The sequence below is a fragment of the Salvelinus sp. IW2-2015 genome, linkage group LG33 (genome assembly GCF_002910315.2).
Source record: "Salvelinus sp. IW2-2015 linkage group LG33, ASM291031v2, whole genome shotgun sequence".
Taxonomy (NCBI): domain Eukaryota; kingdom Metazoa; phylum Chordata; class Actinopteri; order Salmoniformes; family Salmonidae; genus Salvelinus; species Salvelinus sp. IW2-2015.
This window is the reverse complement of record NC_036872.1, coordinates 10,562,014-10,580,544: the sequence shown is the minus strand read 5'-3', so window position 1 is coordinate 10,580,544 and position 18,531 is coordinate 10,562,014. Positions and strand designations below refer to the sequence as shown.

The window sequence follows — 18,531 nt, the reverse complement described above, 5'->3', positions numbered from 1 at the left end:
CATCTGATAATGAGGAAACATCTCTAATAATCAAGATTTTGACCATGGAACCTGACCAGGACTCCAGACACACTCCATAGATTCCTAGACATAATACATTGCTATAGGTAAGTAAGCGACCTGTTGTAAGACATTGCAGAGGGACTGTCAGCAGCCACACCACCCTACATCCTACTGATTGCTTGCCTCTGAAACTAAGCAGGGCAGGGCCTGGTCAATTCTTGGATGGGAGAATAGAATAGGCTGAATGGGGTGTTGGAGGGCCATAAGACAGCACTATTCCATCTGGTAAGGGAGTGATGGGGGGGGGGGGGTAACTAAACTGCACAAGGTGCCGTCATTCAAATGAGACATTGAACAGATGTCCATAATCGCTGTGGTCATTAAAGTAGCCATGGCACTTGTTGCAAGAGTTAAAGGTAAACCCCAGTGTCAAAGCTAAATTCCTAATCTGGCTTCTCATACTCCCTTGGCCACCTACAGTAATTATCTCCAGCTTCCAACTGACTCATTCAACCCCTCTCCATACGGATCATTCAACCCCTCTCCATACGGATCATTCAACCCCTCTCCATACGGATCATTCAACCCCTCTCCATACGGATCGTTCAACCCCTCTCCATACGGATCGTTCAACCCCTCTCCATACGGATCATTCAACCCCTGCAACTCTTCTCCAGGTAGAAGATGATGTGGTAAAATGAGGATCATATAAAAGTTGGTGTGCCTGGTCTTATCATTGTGCTTGTTCATACTGCTGCTTCATAATCACAACGATTGATTCAACTACAAATCAAATGTTATTTGTCACATGCGCCGAATACAACAGGTACAGTGAAATGCTGACTTACAAGCCCTTAACCAACAATGCAGTTTTAAGAAAATAACTAATAAAAGTAATAGATAAGAATAACAAATAATTCAAGAGCAGCAGTAAATAACAATAGCAGGACTATATACAGGGGGTACCGGTACAGAGTCAGTGTGCGGGGGCAGCAGTGTCAAGGTAGTTTAGGTAATATGTACATGTAGGTAGAGTTATGTTAGTGACTATGCATAGATAATAACGGAGAGTAGCAGCAGTGTAGAAAGGGGGGGGGGCATTGCAAATAGTCTGGGTAGCCATTTCATTAGCTGTTCAGGAGTCTTATGGCTTGGGTGTAGACGCTGTTTAGAAGCCTCTTGGACCTAGACTTGGCGCTCCGGTACCACTTGCCGTGCAGTAGCAGAGAGAACAGTCTATGACTAGGCTGACTGGAGTCTTTGACAATATTTAGGGCCTTCCTCTGACACCGCCTGGTATAGAGGTCCTGGATGGCAGGAAGCTTGGCCATGGTGATGTACTGGGCCGTACACACTACCCTCTGTAGTGCCTTGCGGTCGGAGGCCGAGCAGTTGCCATACCAGGCAGTGATGCAACCAGTCAGGATGCTCTTGATGGTGCACCTGTAAAGCCTTTTGAGGATATGAGGACCTATGCCAAATATTTTCAGTCTCCTGTCGTGCCCTCTTCACGACTGTCTCGCTGTGCTTGATGCATGTTAGTTTGTTGGTGATGTGGACGCCAAGGAACTTGAAGCTCTCAACCTGTTCCACTACAGCACCGTCAATGAGAATGGGATCAGGCCTACCACTGTTGTTTCATTGGCAAACTTAATGATGGTGTTGGAGTGGTGCCTGGCTGTGCAGTCATGGGTGAACAGGGAGTCCAGGACGGGACTGAGCACGCACCCCTGATGGGCCCCCGTGTTGAGGATCAGCGCGCGGATGTGTTGTTATGTACCCCTACCACCTGGGGGTGGCCCGTCAGGAAGTCCAGGATCCATTTGCAGAGGGAGGTGTTTAGTCCCAGAGTCCTTAGCTTAGTGATGAGCTTTGAGGGCACTATGGTGTTGAATGCTGAGTTGTAGCATTCTCACATAGGTGTTCCTTTTGTCCAGGTGTGAAAGGGCAGTGTGGAGTGCAATAGAGATTGCATCATCTGTGGATCTTTGGTATGCAATTTGGAGTGGGTTTAGGGTTTCTGGGATAATGGTGTTGATGTGAGCCATGACCAGCCTTTCAAAGCATTTCATGGCTACAGATGTGAGTGCTATGGGTCGGTAGTCATTTAGGCAGGTTACCTTAGTGTTCTTGGGCACAGGGACAATGGTGGTCTGCTTGAAACATGTTGGTATTACAGACTCAGACAGGGAGAGGTTGAAAATATCAGTTGGTGAGTGCATGCTCGGAGTACACGTCTTGGTATTCCATCTGGCCCTGTGGCCTTGTGAATGTTGACCTGTTTAAAGGTCTTACGCACATCGGCTGCGGAGAGCGTGATCACACAGTCGGCCGGAACAGCTGATGCTCTCATGCATGTTTCAGTGTTACTTGCCTCGAAGCAAGCATAGAAGTTATTTAGCTCGCCTGGTAGGCTCATGTCACTAGGAAGCTCTCGGCTGTGCTTCCGTTTGTAGTCTGTAATAGTTTGCAAGCCCTGCCACATCCGACATGCATCAGAGCCGGTGTAGTACGATTCGATCTTAGTCCTGTGTTGACGCTTTGCCTGTTTGATGGTTCGTTGGAGGGCATAGCGGGATTTCTTATAGGCTTCCAGGTTAGAGTCCCACTCCTTGAAAGAGGCAGCTCTACCCTTTAGCTCAGTGCGAATGTTGCCTGTAATCCATGGCTTCTGGTTGGGGTATGTGCGTACAGTCACTGTGGGGATGACGTCATCGATGCACTTATTGATGAAGCCAATGACTGATGTGGTGTACGTCTCAATGCCATCAGAGGAATTCCGGAACATATTCCAGTCTGTGCTAGCAAAACAGTCCTGTAGCTTAGTATCTGCTTCATTTGACCACTTTTTTATTGATTTAGTCACTGGTGCTTTCTGCTGTAATTTTTGCTTGTAAGCAGGAATCAGGAGGATAGAATTATGGTCAGATTTGCCAAATGGAGGGCGAGAGAGAGCTTTGTATGTGTGTGGAGTAAAGGTGGTCCAGAGTTTTTTCCCTCTGGTTGCACATTTAACATGCTGATAGAAATTTTGTAAAACGGATTTAAGTTTCCCGACATTAAAGTCCCCGGCTACTAGGAGCGCCTCCTCTGGGTGAGCGTTTTCTTGTTTGCTTATGGCAGAATAGAGCTCATTCAATGCTGTCTTAGTGTCAGCCTCTGACTGAGGTGGTATGTAAACAGCTACGAGAAATAGAGATGAAAACTCTCTAGGTAGATAGTGTGGTCTTCAGCTTATCATGAGATGCTCTACCTCAGGCGAGCAAAACCTCGAGACTTCCTTAGATATCATGTACCAGCTGTTGTTTACAAATATGCATAGTCCCCCGCCCCGTGTCTTACCAGAGGTTGCTGTTCTATCCTGCCGATAGAGTGTATAACCCGCAAGCTGTATGTTATTAATGTCGTCGTTCAGCCACGACTCGATTAAACATAAGATATTACAGTTTTTAATGTCCCGTTGGTAGGATATATGTGCTTTCAGTTCGTCCCATTTATTTTCCAGCGATTGAACGTTAGCTAACAGTACAGATGGCAAAGGCAGATTAGCCACTCGTCGCCTGATCCTCAAAAGGCTTTTGTTTGATTATGAAGTAGTCTAGATCAGTTGCTTATTGGGTTGTGGAAATATCAGAAACAATGCTGAAACCTTTGTGTTGTGCACCCTAAGGACAAAGAAATCCCATTTCTACCACTTCCCTAGCTTCCCTTCACTACTTCAGTCAGCATTGACGATCATCACAACGTGCAACATCACCACAGGCAGTTCTCTAAGAGTAGCTATTGCAGAAACCATGGGGGAGGGTTGTGAGATAAGGGGCTATTATCCCTATTTCTCCCTGTCCACATTTGTTCATATCATCCTACACATCTCTGTAGTGAGAAAGCAAAGGCAGCCAGACAAACATTCTTACTTCTCTCCCTTAGCATGCCTAAGTACAACAATTGCCAATATTTACGAGTGCTTGGAACTCTTAGGGAACCCACAGTTACCACTGAGATAGGTCCTTTTTCCCAGAGACTTCCCATAAAGTCTGTTTACCCATCCTAAATGGCCATTGTACAATAGCAAAATCTTCAAACAAAGCCAAATGCTCTAGCTTTGAAAGTGCTGTGACCAGCCTCGGGGCCAGCTTATAGAGGATCATGGATGATGAAGCTCTATTCTTGTCCGGGGGGACTGAGGGGAAGTTTAGGGAAACAAACTATTTCAGTTTCACCCAAGTGGCCAAGAAGAAACTTCCCTGCATATCATACAAGTATATTATAATTTAGCCTCATCCACATACACTGAGTATACAAAACATTAAGAACTCTTTCCATGACCTAGACTGACCAGGTGAATCCAGGTGAAAGCTATAATCCCTTGTTGATGTCACTTGTTAAATCCACATCAATCAGTGTAGATCAGTGGTCTCCAACCTTTTCTAGCATGAGAGCTACTTAAAAAAAAAGGAAACATGTCACGAGCTACAATTTTTTTTTTATCTTTCAAATAGGCAAATTCTTCTCCTCTCCCCTGCAACTCTTCCCCGGGTCCCGGGTCCTTAGTGTAAGAGAAAGTAATGTTTTCTGCCAACATATCTGGTAAAATAAACGTTAATAAAGTCTGTAATTTTCCTTCAAAATTACAGTTGTTCATAGAGAAACAACGAAATTGGATGTTCTGAGTCAATGGTTAAATCATATCAGAAGAAAAACATTTTTAGACCTGGAAGATTTTAAAAATGTAATTCCCCTTTAATTGCGCATCTAGAAATTGAACATGCTGACCACAACGTTCGCGTTATGTGCGCTTACGTTGCAAAATAAATGTAAGCATACATGTTATTCAATCATATCATCCAAACTGCTCGCGCGCATCAATGAGCATCTGCGTAGCAAGGCTTTAAAATAGAACTTGGTTTTTAGGAGCATACAGTGCATTTGGAAAGTATTCAGATCCCTTGACTTTTTCCACATTTTGTTACGTTACAGCCTTAATCTAAAATGTATAAAAAATTCTAATCATCCTCATCAATCTACACACAATACCCCATGATGACAAAGCAAAAACAGGTTTTAAGATATTTTTTTAAATGTATTGAAAAAAACAACTGAAAAATGACATTTACATAAGTATTCAGACTCTTACTCAGTACTTTATACAAGCAGTTTTGGCAAAAATTACAGCCTTGAGTTTTCTTGGGTGTGACGCTACAAGCTTGGCACACCTGTATTTGGAGAGTTTCTTCCATTCTTCTCTGCAGATCCTCTCAAGCTCTGTCGGGTTGGATGGGGAGAGTCACTGCACAGCTATTTTTAGGTCTCTCCAGCGATGTTCGATCAGGTTGAAGTCTGATTCTGGCTGGGCAACTCAAGGACATTCAGAGACTTGTCCCGAAGCCACTCCTGCGTTGTCTTGGCTGTGTGCTTAGGGTCATTGTCCTGTTGGAAGGTGAACCGTCGACCCAGGCGCTCTGGAGCAGGTTTTTTGCTCTGTTCATCTTTCCCTCGATCCTGACTAGTCTCCCAGTCCCTGCCGCTGAAAAACATCCTCACAGCATGATGCTGCCACCAACATGCTTTATCGTAGGGATGGTGTCAGGTTTCCTTCAGACGTGATGCTTGGCGTTCAGGCCAAAGAGAATCTTGTTTCTCATACTCCAAGTGGGCTGTCATGTGCCTTTTACTGAGGTGTGGCTTCAGTCTAGCCACTCTACCATAAAGGCCTGATTGGTGGAGTACTGCAGAAATGGTTGTCCTTCTGGAAGATTCTCCCATCTGCACAGAACTCTGGAGCTCTGTCAGAGTGACCATCGGGTTCTTGGTCACCTCCCTGACCAAGTCCTTTCTCCCCCGATTTCTCAGTTTGGCCGGCGGCCAGCTCTAGGAAGAGTCTTGGTGGTTCCAACCTTCTTCCATTTAAGAATGATGGAGGACACAGTGTTCTTGGGGACTGCAGAAATGTTTTGGTACCCTTCCCCAGATCTGTGCCTCGACACAATCCGGACAGTGCCTTCGACCTCATGGCTTGGTTTTTGCTCTTATATGCACTGTCAACTGTGGGACCTTATATAGACAGGTGTGTGCCTTTCCAAATCATGTCAAAAATCTATTAAATTTACCACAGGTAGACTCCAATCAAGTTATAGAAACATCTCAAGGATGATCAATGGAAACAGGATGCACCTGAGCTCAATTTCAAATCTCATAGCAAAGGGTCTGAATACTTATGTAAATAAGGTATTTCTGTTTGTATTTCTAATAATTTTGCAGAAATGTAAAAACAACGGTTTCGCTTTGTCATTATGGGGTATTGTGTGTAGATTGATGAGCAACATTTGTTATTTAATCCATTTTAAAATAAGTCTGTAGCGTAACAAAATGTGGAAAAAGGGAAGGTGGTCTGAATACTTTCCGAATGCACTGTATACCCACATGGGTGATTGAAAGATGAACTGAGGTCCACACTCCAGTCCAATTTGTGGTGCTAATGCACCTTAAAGTTGGTTGCCAACCGCCATACAAAGTCAGAATAAGATGACTGAAGGAGGAGAGATTACTAGAAACGAACTAGGTTTACCCTTTTAGGTGTGGATTAATTGTCAGAGTAGAGGCCCTTGTGCATTTCAGGTAAGATAACAACCCGATGTTTATATCCCAGCACAAATTAGCTAGCAGCAGCAAGCTAGCTAAATGGCCATGAGTTTTTCATGCGTTTCGACCTGTCATCAAATTAATATAGTTGGTTCAGATTTCATTGTGATATTTCAACATACGTGTCCTGATCACATCTGGTGTGGATGGACAAAATCAACGGACGCACGTGCATGCCCTAGTCAGCATGTATTGGGCCAGTCTAGCGATGGTTCTGTAGTCCTACTGCTGCTCATTTCATGGCAAATTTAGCAAATAACAAATAATAGATACAAATTATATACTTACTCATGATATACAGGTAAGCCTACTTTGCAGTTAACATTTGAGTATTTCTGTCAACCCACAAGATGGTAACCACATCAGCTGGCTACACACAGAGTGATAAACAAACAATCGCACACACCACAGACAGACAGGGACAATATTGCTGGAAATTAATTGGCAGATATTGTGTTAGGTTTGGCTGATTAAGCCAATAGTGGCTAACCAAATGTGAGATAATGTCAATGTTGTGGTGTCTGATACTTGTGAGATTGGTTTATGACAGTTTGCGGTGGAACACGTGAAAATTGCATGTACTTTCAGAACTGTTTGGCGAGCTCCTCATAGGTGGGCTCCGAGTTACTGGTAGCTCGCGATCTACCTGTTGGAGACCCCTGGTGTAGATGAAGGGGAGGAGACAGGTTAATTAAAGAAGGATTTTAAACCTTGAGACAATTGAGACATGGATTGTGTATGTGTGCCATTCAGAGGGTGAATGGGCAAACAAAAGATTGAAGTACCTTTGAACAAAGTATGGTAGTAGGTGCCAGGTGCACCAGTTTGTGTCAAGGACTGCAACACTGCTGGGGTTTTCATGCTCAACAGTTTCCTGTTTGTCTCAAGAATGGTCTACCAGAGCTTCCCGGGTGGCGCAGTGGTCTAAGGCCACCAGAGATTCTGGGTTCGAGCCCAGCCCAGGCTCTGTCACAGCCGGCCGCGACCAGGAGGCCCATGGGGCGGCGCACAATTGTCCCAGCGTCGTCCGGGTAAGGGAGGGTTTGGCCGGCAGGGATATCCTTGTCTCATCGCACACTAGCGACTCCTGTGGCGGGCCGGGCGCAGTGCATGCTGACCAGGTCGCCAGGTGTACTGTGTTTCCTCTGACACATTTCCTCCGACACAACCCGGTCTCGGCTGGCTTCCGGGTTGGATGTGCATTGTGTCAAGAAGCAGTGTGGCTTGGTTGGGTTGTGTTTTGGAGGACGCATGGCTCTCGACCTTCGTCTCTCCCGAGTCCGTACGGGAGTTGCAGCGATGAGACAAGACTGTAACTACAACCAATTGGATACCACGAAATTGGGGAGAAAATTGGGGAGAAAAAGGGGTAATTTAAAATAATTAAATAATTAAATTAAAAAACAATGGTCTACCACCTAAAGGACATCCAGCCAACTTGACACAACTGTGTGAAGCATTAGAGTCAACATTGTCCAGCATCCCCGTGTCCATGCCCTGACAAATTGAGTCTGTTCTGAGGGGGGATGCAACTCAATATTAGGATGGTGTCCCTAATGCCTAATGCTTGGTATTCTCAGTGTATAATAACAATTAATTTGATTGTAAGTCAAAGAAGTAATAATTAATTAATAACATTGTCAAACATAAAATGATAGCATGAATGAAGGTAGTGAATGGATTTTGAAAGTGTGTTCTCATGTTATCACACGCCATGCAAAATTAGAACTGCACAAGTACAGCATCGTTCTCTCGCTTGGGGTTTGACAGATTCACATTCACAGCAGGGGGCCATGGCACTCTGTTCTTTAACAACTGTGCTATTTGACAGTCACCCAACCAATAATGTATTCCTCAGGTAATACAAAACATTATTCCCAGCTGTTTAGTGTGTGATGGTTTGCCAGAGGGCAACAACTTATCGTGGTAATTAAGACTCAGTTTGACTTCATTTGCTCTGACAGTGTTGCGCATGGCCAGAGTGAAACAGACAATCATGAGTCCCTTGTAGGAGGATATTGCTCTTAACCCAATCAGTCCCAAGATCCCAGCAAAGATCGGCTTTTCATTTATCTGACTTTCATTTATCTCCATGTCCAGCCCTTATATTTAGCCTCACAACAAAGTGTTTGACCATTTTATTTTCAGGACAACCAGGGCCACAAGTAGAAAACAAAACAATTTGACCTAAAAAATGAGTTCTGCCAAAGCAAATATCTGATAAAAATGAATTTATATGAATGCTGTAAGTTCAGAAATTCTTTGCTCTGTGAGAAATGAATATCCAACTAGTCAGCGACAACTGCGTGGAGTTTGTGACAGGAAATATGTGAGCTTATTACAGTATTATAGACACTATGTCCTGAGATTTTCGATGATCTTCTATGTAGAAGAACCTCTTACCTTCTAACCGTTCTTGTGTAGCTTGTGGGCGTCATAGAGCAAAATGTGTACGTGTTCGTGAGAGTTTCAGCTTTTTATAGATAGCTTTTAATAGTTTGCAGCGCAAACCATTCGGACTCCACAGACGTTGTTGTAAAAATACCTGACCCCAGGCCCCATCAGGATAACATAACCACCGATGGTACAACCCAGAAATCTGTAGCTTAAACACCCCATTTTTTGAAATAACGCCAGCAGGACAAAACATGCTGGCGTTACGGTGGGACTCATTGGGTTAAGTTGATTCAGTGGATGACTGCCTAACAGTTTAAGCTGTAGAGAATCTAAAATCCATCACATATTCATTATCAATAGGAGTACATTCCTGAGGTGATGGAAGTGTCCTATGGATTTTTCCAGTCTTGGCAAACAGCTTATAGCTTGAAGCAAAGTACATTTTAATAGCTGTCATTCACCTTATTTGTTTAAAGCTGACCTGGTCTATTTGCATAAATGAAGAATATTGATTACATATTTCTCAATGGTTGAAAAACATCTGTGTAGAAGAAAATGGCAACGGCTCTGATAGCTAGTCCATTCGCATGATTCCAATGATCCGCATTCAATCATCTATAAACCTTTATGGCGGGACAAATCCAAATCCCCACTTGCACGTATTCAGAAGGCAAAATAGTCTGTCTCTTCCTGCCAGGGTAAGAGGGGCGAATTTCCCAACTATAGCAGCCACTCTGGGTGTCATTTCAGTCATATTGAAATCTGCTCGATGGATCCTCAGTTACAGTAAAGGAATCATTAGAGGGATTTGCAAGGACATAGAATGCCATCCCTGTCATCATATTTCATTGATCCTTTTTCACAGGTTTTGGGGAGCCTGAAAATCTCTATTGATTTGTTCCAGAAAAATATTGACAGGTCTCTTCCTCTGATGATGAAGCACCCACCTAGCGAGCGTGGCGAGATGAGTAAAAACAGAGGACACATTCAGCATGCAGAAGCAAACTCCCATTGCCTCACTGGAGAAATGTGCTCCTTATGACAGTGGATGGCTAAGGTAATGGCTGGTGACTGCTACCATTGCTCATGGTAATGATGGTTTCACTGAGGAATACTGTGTACCTCTGTGACCTTATGTGTTTCTCCCTTGACTCTGCTTGGGTCCTAGGAATAACATACTCAAGCTGGCATAGGGTTTCTATTTCCCCTCTCTAAATTAGCTGTGTAGTGATATTAGCATGGAATACTGACAGATCCTGCTCCTGACCTTTAGAATACTAGCGGGAAAATCATTATTTTTAAGTGCTTACTTCGTTATTTCATGTAAGATCTCACAATGGCCTGAGACAGACTCACGCATGCTTCCTGCTGTAGAAATATATTCTACTAATTAAACTGCAAGGAAACCGCCCACATAAAGGCCTTCTTAGCTATCTGCTCAATTCACTTTCATTTGAAAGAACAAAACGGTGATATGTGAAGAATGGGACTTCTTAACTGACTGGCCGGAACTGCCTCAAACCCTTGTGCTCTCTCCATGAGGCTTAATCGAAAGAGAAATGCAGCTACCTTTATGCTATTAAAGAGTATGCTTCCCACATAGTAATTACGCCTTTTATAGATTCAGACTCCAAACCCCTGTTGTCCGGCAGTGAGAAGGACCCATTCAAAAGGCCAACCATTATCTGTCACTGACACATTGCATTCAGCTGGCATTTCTTTTAAAACCTCAATTAACAGTTCACATGTACAATATTAACGAGCGCCAAAGACGGAGCGCAAGTAGCCCAATGAATGCTGGTCCTTTTCACAGCAGCAACGCGCTCCAGTTTGCTGTCCATACTACCACATGCGGAGTGTAACAAAGTCTAAGCAGTCACTAATCTTGGAATACAGCAAAGTAGCCTTCTTTATCACACAAATAAGGGCAAATTCAGTAAACCGAAATGTAAAGGCCGCTAATGTGTGAGATTTGTGGTTATCATTGCACTAGGAGTGTAAGTCCTTACCCCTGCATTATGCTCAGAGCATCTCATGAATATAAATATTGAAAATCCACGAATCAAAAGAATAGAAAACAAATATTATAAAAGGACAATCAATTTATAGGAAACTTGCAGATGGCGTGCCTTTGCTCATTTTATCTTTGTTAATGTTTTAACATTCGCCCCTCTTAGTGTCTAGGCAGGTAGCCTAGCGGTTAAGATTGTTGAGCTAATAAACGAAAGGTAGCTGGTTTGAATCCCCGAGCCGACTAGGTGAAAAATCTGCCGGTGTGCCCTTGAGCAAGGCACTTAACCCTAATTGCTCCTGTAACTAAAATGTAATTTAGCAGACGCTACCTACAACTCATTTACACTATCTACAATTCTTTATGCAAAATGCAGAGAATGCAAAATTTTTGCTGCAATTTAGCACACACAAACCTTTAATAAATATGCCCCAAAATTCCCGAAATGACTTACTATTTTAGTCAACAGCAACACAGGCTGGCTCTTAGGAATTATCTACATAGCCCGTAGACATTCCCGTATCTGCTGAGAAAACCTTTCAAGCTGGTGCTCTTCCTACAATATCCTAACTTTTTCTGGGTTTTGTCCACAACCATTTTTTAAGTGGCTTGCAGCGTTTTTGAGGGTCTGTGGGGAATCGGCCCTCGTGTTTGTTTCGATAGAGAACAATGTTATATACTGATTGTTTCCAGTTAACAAAAGCCTGGTTGACTGCACAATGGATCATGATTAGATTAAAGCTGCACTGTAAGAGCCCTGTCCTCCATTAAAGCCTGTTTTATCTCCCTGGACAGTACCAAAATGGGACACTTGCATTGTTCGGTCAAGTATCCTCAGTGAAAGACACAGGGGAGGTCTGTATTTGTCAAAACAGCTTACTGTATGTAGCCTACTGTAAGCCCAATTGTAACTCTGTTCAGATAGGCCTGCTTTAGTGTCCTAACATTTCACTTGAACCCTCTAACCTAGAGCATAGGCATAGAGACTGACATATCTTGACTGGTGCCATAGGAAGTTAGCTCCTGGTAAAAGTGACTTAGCCACAGTTGAATAGCATATGGTGTGTCAAAGCTTTTGACTACATTAGAGCTTATGATTTGATTTGACATCAGCTGCAGTGATGTCTTGAAACATTCATCATGCCACGCTTATGACAATGTGAAGTAGGCTTTTGAAGGACTAAGGTCTAAGTGAAATATTACCTCCTGGATTGTGCAAGTGGCTGGCTCCAGGCCATTGAACGGTGGGTTTATAACCTAATAATATGATAATATGGAACACTTTAGGTGAAAACCAATAGCGCACCCCTAACAGGTCTTGCTGCTGTAATTGCATTATTGCTCCATTATTTCACAGAGAATGGAAAGCATATATTTTTCATCAGGGGTATCAATATACAGTGCATTTGGAAAGTATTCAGTCCCCTTGACTTTTTACACATTTTGTTATGTTACAGCATTATTCTAAAATTGATTAAATATTTTTTTCTGCTCATCAATCTACACACAACACCCCATAATGACAAAGCAAAAACTGTTTTTTAGAAATGTTTGGAAATGTATTAAAAACTAAAAACGGAAATATGACATTTACATAAGTATTCAGACCCTTTACTCAGTACTTTGTTGTAGCACCTTTGGCCGTGATTAAAGCTTTGAGTCTTCTTGGGTATGACGCTACAAGCTTGGCACACCTGTATTTGGGGAGTTTCTCCCATTCTTCTCTGCAGATCCTCTCAAGCTCTGTCAGGCTGGATGAGGAGCGTCGCTGCAGAGCTATTGTCAGGTTTCTCCAGAGATGTTAGATCGGGTTCAAGTCCGGACTCTGGCTGGGCAACTCAAGGACATTCAGAGACTTGTCCCAAAGCCACTCCTGCTTTGTCTTGGGTGTGTGCTTAGGGTCATTGTCCTGTTGGAAGGTGAACCTTCGCCCCAGTCTGATGTCCTGAGCGCTCTGGAGCACTTTTTCATCATGGATCTCTCTGTACTTTTCTCCGTTCATCTTTCCCTCAATCCTGACTAGTTTCCCAGTCCCTGCCACTGAAAAACATCCCCACAGCATGATGCTGCCACCACCATACTTCAACATAGGGATGGTGCCAAATTCTTACAGATGTGATGCTTGGCATTCAGGCCAAAGAGTTCAATCTTGGCTTCATCAGACCAGAGAATCTTGTTTAGGTGCCTTTATGGCTAACTCAAAGCGGGCTGTCATTTGCCTTTTACTGAGGAGTGGCTTCCATCTGGCCACTCTACCATAAAGGCCTGATTGGTGGAGTGCTGCAGAGATGGGAGAACCTTCCAGAAGGACAACCATCTCCACAGAGGAACTCTGGAGCTCTGTCAGAGTGACCATCGGGTTCTTGGTCACATGCCTGACCAAGGCTCTTCTCCCCCGATTGCTCAGTTTGTCCCGGCGGCCAGCTCTAGGAAGAGTCTTGGTGGTTCCAAACTTCTTCCATTTAAGAATGATGGAGGCCACTGTATTCTTGGGGATCTTCAATGCTGCAGAAATGTTTTGGTACTCTTCCCCAGATCTGTGACTCGACATAATCCTGTCTCGGAGCTCTACGGACAATTCCTTCGACCACATTGCTTGGTTTTTGCTCTGACATGCACTGTCAATTGTGGGACCTTATATAGACAGGTGTGGGCATTTCCAAATCATGTCCAATCAATTGAATTTCCCAAAGGTGGACTCCAATCAGCTCAAGGATGATCAATGGAAACAGAATGGACCTGAGCTCAATTTCGAGTCTCATAGCAAAGGGCTGAAATGCAAACACTTATAAAAACCTGTTTTCACTTTGCATTATGGGGTATTGTGCGTAGATTGACGGGGGAAAGAGTTCATTTAATCAATTTTAGAATAAGGCTGCAACATAACAAAATTTCCGAATGCACTCTATCCTGTAGCAGGTGCAGCATACAATCCATGAGACTTTCCTTATTCTCTGCATTGTTTTTAAAGAGACCTAGATGATCATGTAGCCACTGTATCTAATTAGATCTAATTTGCTGATTACGTGTTTGGTCACGAACAAAACATATTTTTTTTAACAATGAGATATACAATTCAAAATAGCAGAGTTATTCTGTCTGTATGTGTTTATCGTCTATATATTCTGTTTTGATTCAGTTTACTGCTGCAACACCATTTCACCAAATCAAATTCCATTTCTAATTCTTATCTATGCACATACATGCAGATCTCATTATGCAAGTATCTATGTATATGGTACAAGAACATTTAAAAAAAACAATTTATTCATTGATTTCAGTCTCACCTTCGGTCAGGCCCATGTGGATGCTCCAATAGCTCTGCAAACACTGAAGCTCTTTCTTCATGCCCCTTTTACATCGACAGTCATACAGCGGGCTGACCAGCAGCACCTCCAGGGCAGCCTGGCACTCCCTGTTGGCCAGCATGGTGTCCCTCTCTCTGCCCACCAGGCACTGACGCATCACCCGGTAGCGGGAGCTGCACTGGGGGTTCTGGTTGCATATGTCACTGGCCCTCACACAATCCAACCAGCCATGGGCACCCGTCCCAACCAGGGCCGATGAGGAACCACCCCAGGAGGACACAACCCCGTCTGAGGGAGGGAACAGGAGGCTGTTTCATTGGTCTGACATATGGAGTTACACATGCATGGGAATATTTGATGGATTTACTGTGTCGCTGGTGCTGTATGAACATTTCATAAGGTAAGGCAGTGTTTGCTAAACCTCTTCTTGAGTACCTCCAGGCGTTCCATGTGTTTGATATATTCCACAACTAGCACATCTGACAAAATTAACTCAAGAGTGCTAGTACTGGAATACATGAAATAAGTGGAATACCTGTGGGGTACCAATTGAGGTTTAGGAAACACTGGTGTAAGGGATTTCTGATCACTGGACATTTTGTTTACGAATATGAAACATGCAGAGAATACATACACATACGGTATAAGGAAATGCAATTAAATAACCGTGTAATCACCCAGCGGACAAAAGTGGTTGCAATGACGCCATTCTGATGTTTTTTCTGATGCAATGTTTGGGTTGAAATATTTGTATATGGTTTTCTGACCAAATATGGCATATTATATTTCATGTCTCAATGTTGTCATGAAAAATACATCTTTGGTCGTAATGTATTAGCTCCAAAAACAAACAAAAAATCAACCAGAAAATGACATCATTATGACATCCCATGCCAAATGTTGTCCACTAGGAACTATATATTGGTCCTAAACCGTTTTGAGAATGTAATAATATTGCTCTTCTCTCAAGAGCAGAATCTGATAGACCTATTATAAATGCAGGCTACTGTGCAATTGGAAACTCAAACTCCTTACAATGCTGCAATCTCGGCAGGCAGAATTTGGCATGGGACATAATAATCACATATTCTGGTTGTGAACTACATTTCTGGCTGTAGAAAGGTCAGATTACCAGATTACAACGGCATCAAGGATTCTGAGTACAGACTTCATATTTTGGTTGTTATCTGGTCAGATAACCAGATGAGAATCAGTTACATGTGTTTTGTCTGGTCACTAAAGAGATGTATTAAAAATTTCATTTTGAAATCAGTATAAAACCCGAACATGACGTCATTGCAACCGGTTTTGCCAACTGGGATGAAACAGGTGCAAGATTTTCTTTGACAAACAGACCCAGGAACAGATCGAAATATATGATAGTTGTTTGACATGTTCATTTGTATGTAGGCTATGATTAGCACAAACGCATTTGATGCATCAATTAGTTATATGACATATTTCAGTCTATTATCTGTTATGCTTCATGGGCTGCGTTTACACAGGCAGCCCAATTCTGATATTTTGCACATTTATTGGCAAGATATCGGATCTGATTGGTCAAGACCAATAATTTGGCAAAATATCAGAATTGGGCTGCCTGTGTATGGTCATTGATCCCAATGCACTTACCTTCAGAATATTAAAGTGTTCCATATTGTTGTTGTGTATGGCAGACAAATCAATAACAAACATAGTGAGAGCAAGACAGAGGCTTATCTCTTGAATGGCATAGACAAGGAAAGATACAAACACTGACTCCTATTTAGATGGAAAGACTGACATGAGAGATACCTTCAGGTAAACCTGCAAACTGCTAAGGGAGATATCGCTATAGACTTTGCAATTGGTTTAAAGTACAGGGAGTGCGCAGTACAACTAAATTATGCATATAATCACTATTAGTAACTGATTAATTAAGCATCTTCTACCAACAAGACAGATCGTCATCATCAACATCATCATCATCATGTTTAGGCTATGCATGAACTTTATGTGAGTTATTTCACTATCTCAACCTTAATCAAATAGGCAGACGAGATGCGAAAAGACAATACATATCTGCACTAACAACAAGTTGGGAGTATAGGTAAAATGTTGCACCTAATAAGTTCAAACGTTCACTCTATGGGTAATTAAGGAAACAATTTAAATGTAATACATTTAATGATCCGATAGTAAAACTTAAGATTGATTTCACAATAAGTAGGTTATAGGCGAAACAATCTCAAATGAAAGAGTCCTACTGAATGTATAATATTCACAACGATTACAAAACTATCCCCATGCATGCGGTGGAATTGGATAAATTGTTTTGTCTGCATTTAAAACTTAAGAACCATCAGAAAATAAATGTCTCACCTAATAGAAAAAGAACGAGGTAGAAATAAATCCACATCATGAAGAATTGGTAGCCGAATTAGATTCAAGGTCAAGAAGCTGTCAAAGTGAGGATCCGATTTAATTTCTTCCTTTTGTAAACGTGTTGTAATTCCCTTTCCAAATAGTTGGTTCCGTCGTAACTACAACTGGGAGAATTTAAATATTCGCGCAAAAAAAATACAATTTAGTCTACGGAACGCGCCTTCACAATTTCCACTCTCCTTAATCCAGATTCCAGATTCGAAAATACACAAAAATGACAATCTCAAAATCCTCTTGGTAAAGGAATTAAATCCCAGTCTGTGAGCAGTTATTTCATAGGTCGTAGGCTTTATATACACTGTACATATCGAATGAACTGTGGCATCTCTCTGCATCAAGAGCTCTGATGATCCAGTTCGCAGCTCCCACACTTGAAACGAAATACAAAGAAAATTATTTGGCAACGAAAATGATGTCAGACAACTTTTTTCAATGACATTTCTCTGGAGGAATAAGGAAACTACAATTACTGTAGCCTACGCAGGAGGGACATTGCCGAGTGAAGACTTGACTCTCCAAAAGCCGCGCGCCTCTGACTTTCTGAGTATCTGCGCTTCTTTTTGAGTGTTCTGGCATCACAGGAGTTAATTTCACGAGCTTCGGGAAACCAGCAGAGGGCGATGCTAACTCGCTCGTTTACTGGAAAAACTACGAACAACGCTATTTATGCAAGAATATGGCTTCTGTCAAATTATTATTAGAGGAGTCCATCTTCTGGTTGACTGCTCGATTACTGGCCCACGGTAATTATCTTCAGTAGATTGTGACATTTCGGAATTGGCTGTATCATGTATGTCATCAAATTAATTGTTGTTTTAATGCTTCCACAATCCCCTCATTCACCATAAAACGAACACCTCTTTAAAAAGTCAAGACAGGACATTTGCCTGTTCCTGCACATCACAAAATGTGTTATACATGTTATTTATTTGTCAGGTATATTCATGGAATCACATAAACCCTACTTTTACCATGTCAATGCCAGTTGATAACATGTAGGCCTACATGTCTAACAGAATTATCAAATGCAGACCTCTCAGATGGCAGAGATAACAACAACAGGCTAATTCATTTCCACTATATCCCATCATTACACTTCATGGGATGTTATATTCATGGTCTCAAACTAGGAAGTAAATGTTGAGGCACAAAACCTACATTTTTCAAAATGTCTTTCACTTTTACAAAAATAACTGTTGTGCTTCATTGCTTAAATAGGTTCTGGCCATCATACATCTTTACAAATCTTGAAAACAAAGTCTATTTAGAGACAGGCACATTGAAAAACTGCATGGCCAGTGCCTAATAATGATGATAAACTGTCAGATGGTCATGTGTTACAGGGGCAGCACTGAGCTAGCCTGCCACGTCACTTCCTGGTCTAGCTCAAACTGCGCATTTTATGTCTTGAAAATATCCCCCATGAGATGCCATTTTGGTCGTTAAAATCGACTTCCTTGACTTCAAGTGTGCCATTGAGTCTTCACATAGTATTGAATGGTGTGATGTCATTGATGGGTTTATCAATTTATATATACCATCCACACTCTTAAAAAAAAACACGCTATCTAGATTCTAAAACGTAAATGGGTTCTTCTGTTGTCCCTAGGGTTGAACATTTTGGGGAATATTCAGAGGTGGAAACTTTCCGTGGAATTAACGGGAATATATGGGAATTAACGGGAATATATGCAAATGCATATTAATACCATTTAAATGTAGAAGTTTTTTGCATTGAATATATTTACC

At 42.2% G+C, this 18,531-nt stretch overlaps 1 protein-coding gene across 1 annotated transcript in view; it reads right to left on the bottom strand.

Annotated features, from left to right (window-relative positions):
* Positions 1 to 17,308, bottom strand: part of LOC111957385 (GDNF family receptor alpha-2-like) — a 75,522-nt gene extending 58,214 nt beyond the window's left edge. Inside the window, exons 1-2 of the mRNA XM_023978182.2 lie at positions 16,720 to 17,308; positions 14,338 to 14,646 (exon numbers count right to left, since the gene is read on the bottom strand). Of these exons, the coding sequence (XP_023833950.1) occupies positions 14,338 to 14,646; positions 16,720 to 16,759 (349 nt within the window). The 5' untranslated portion in view covers positions 16,760 to 17,308. The remainder of the gene's footprint in view (positions 1 to 14,337; positions 14,647 to 16,719) is intronic.
* Positions 17,309 to 18,531: the final 1,223 nt, after the last annotated feature.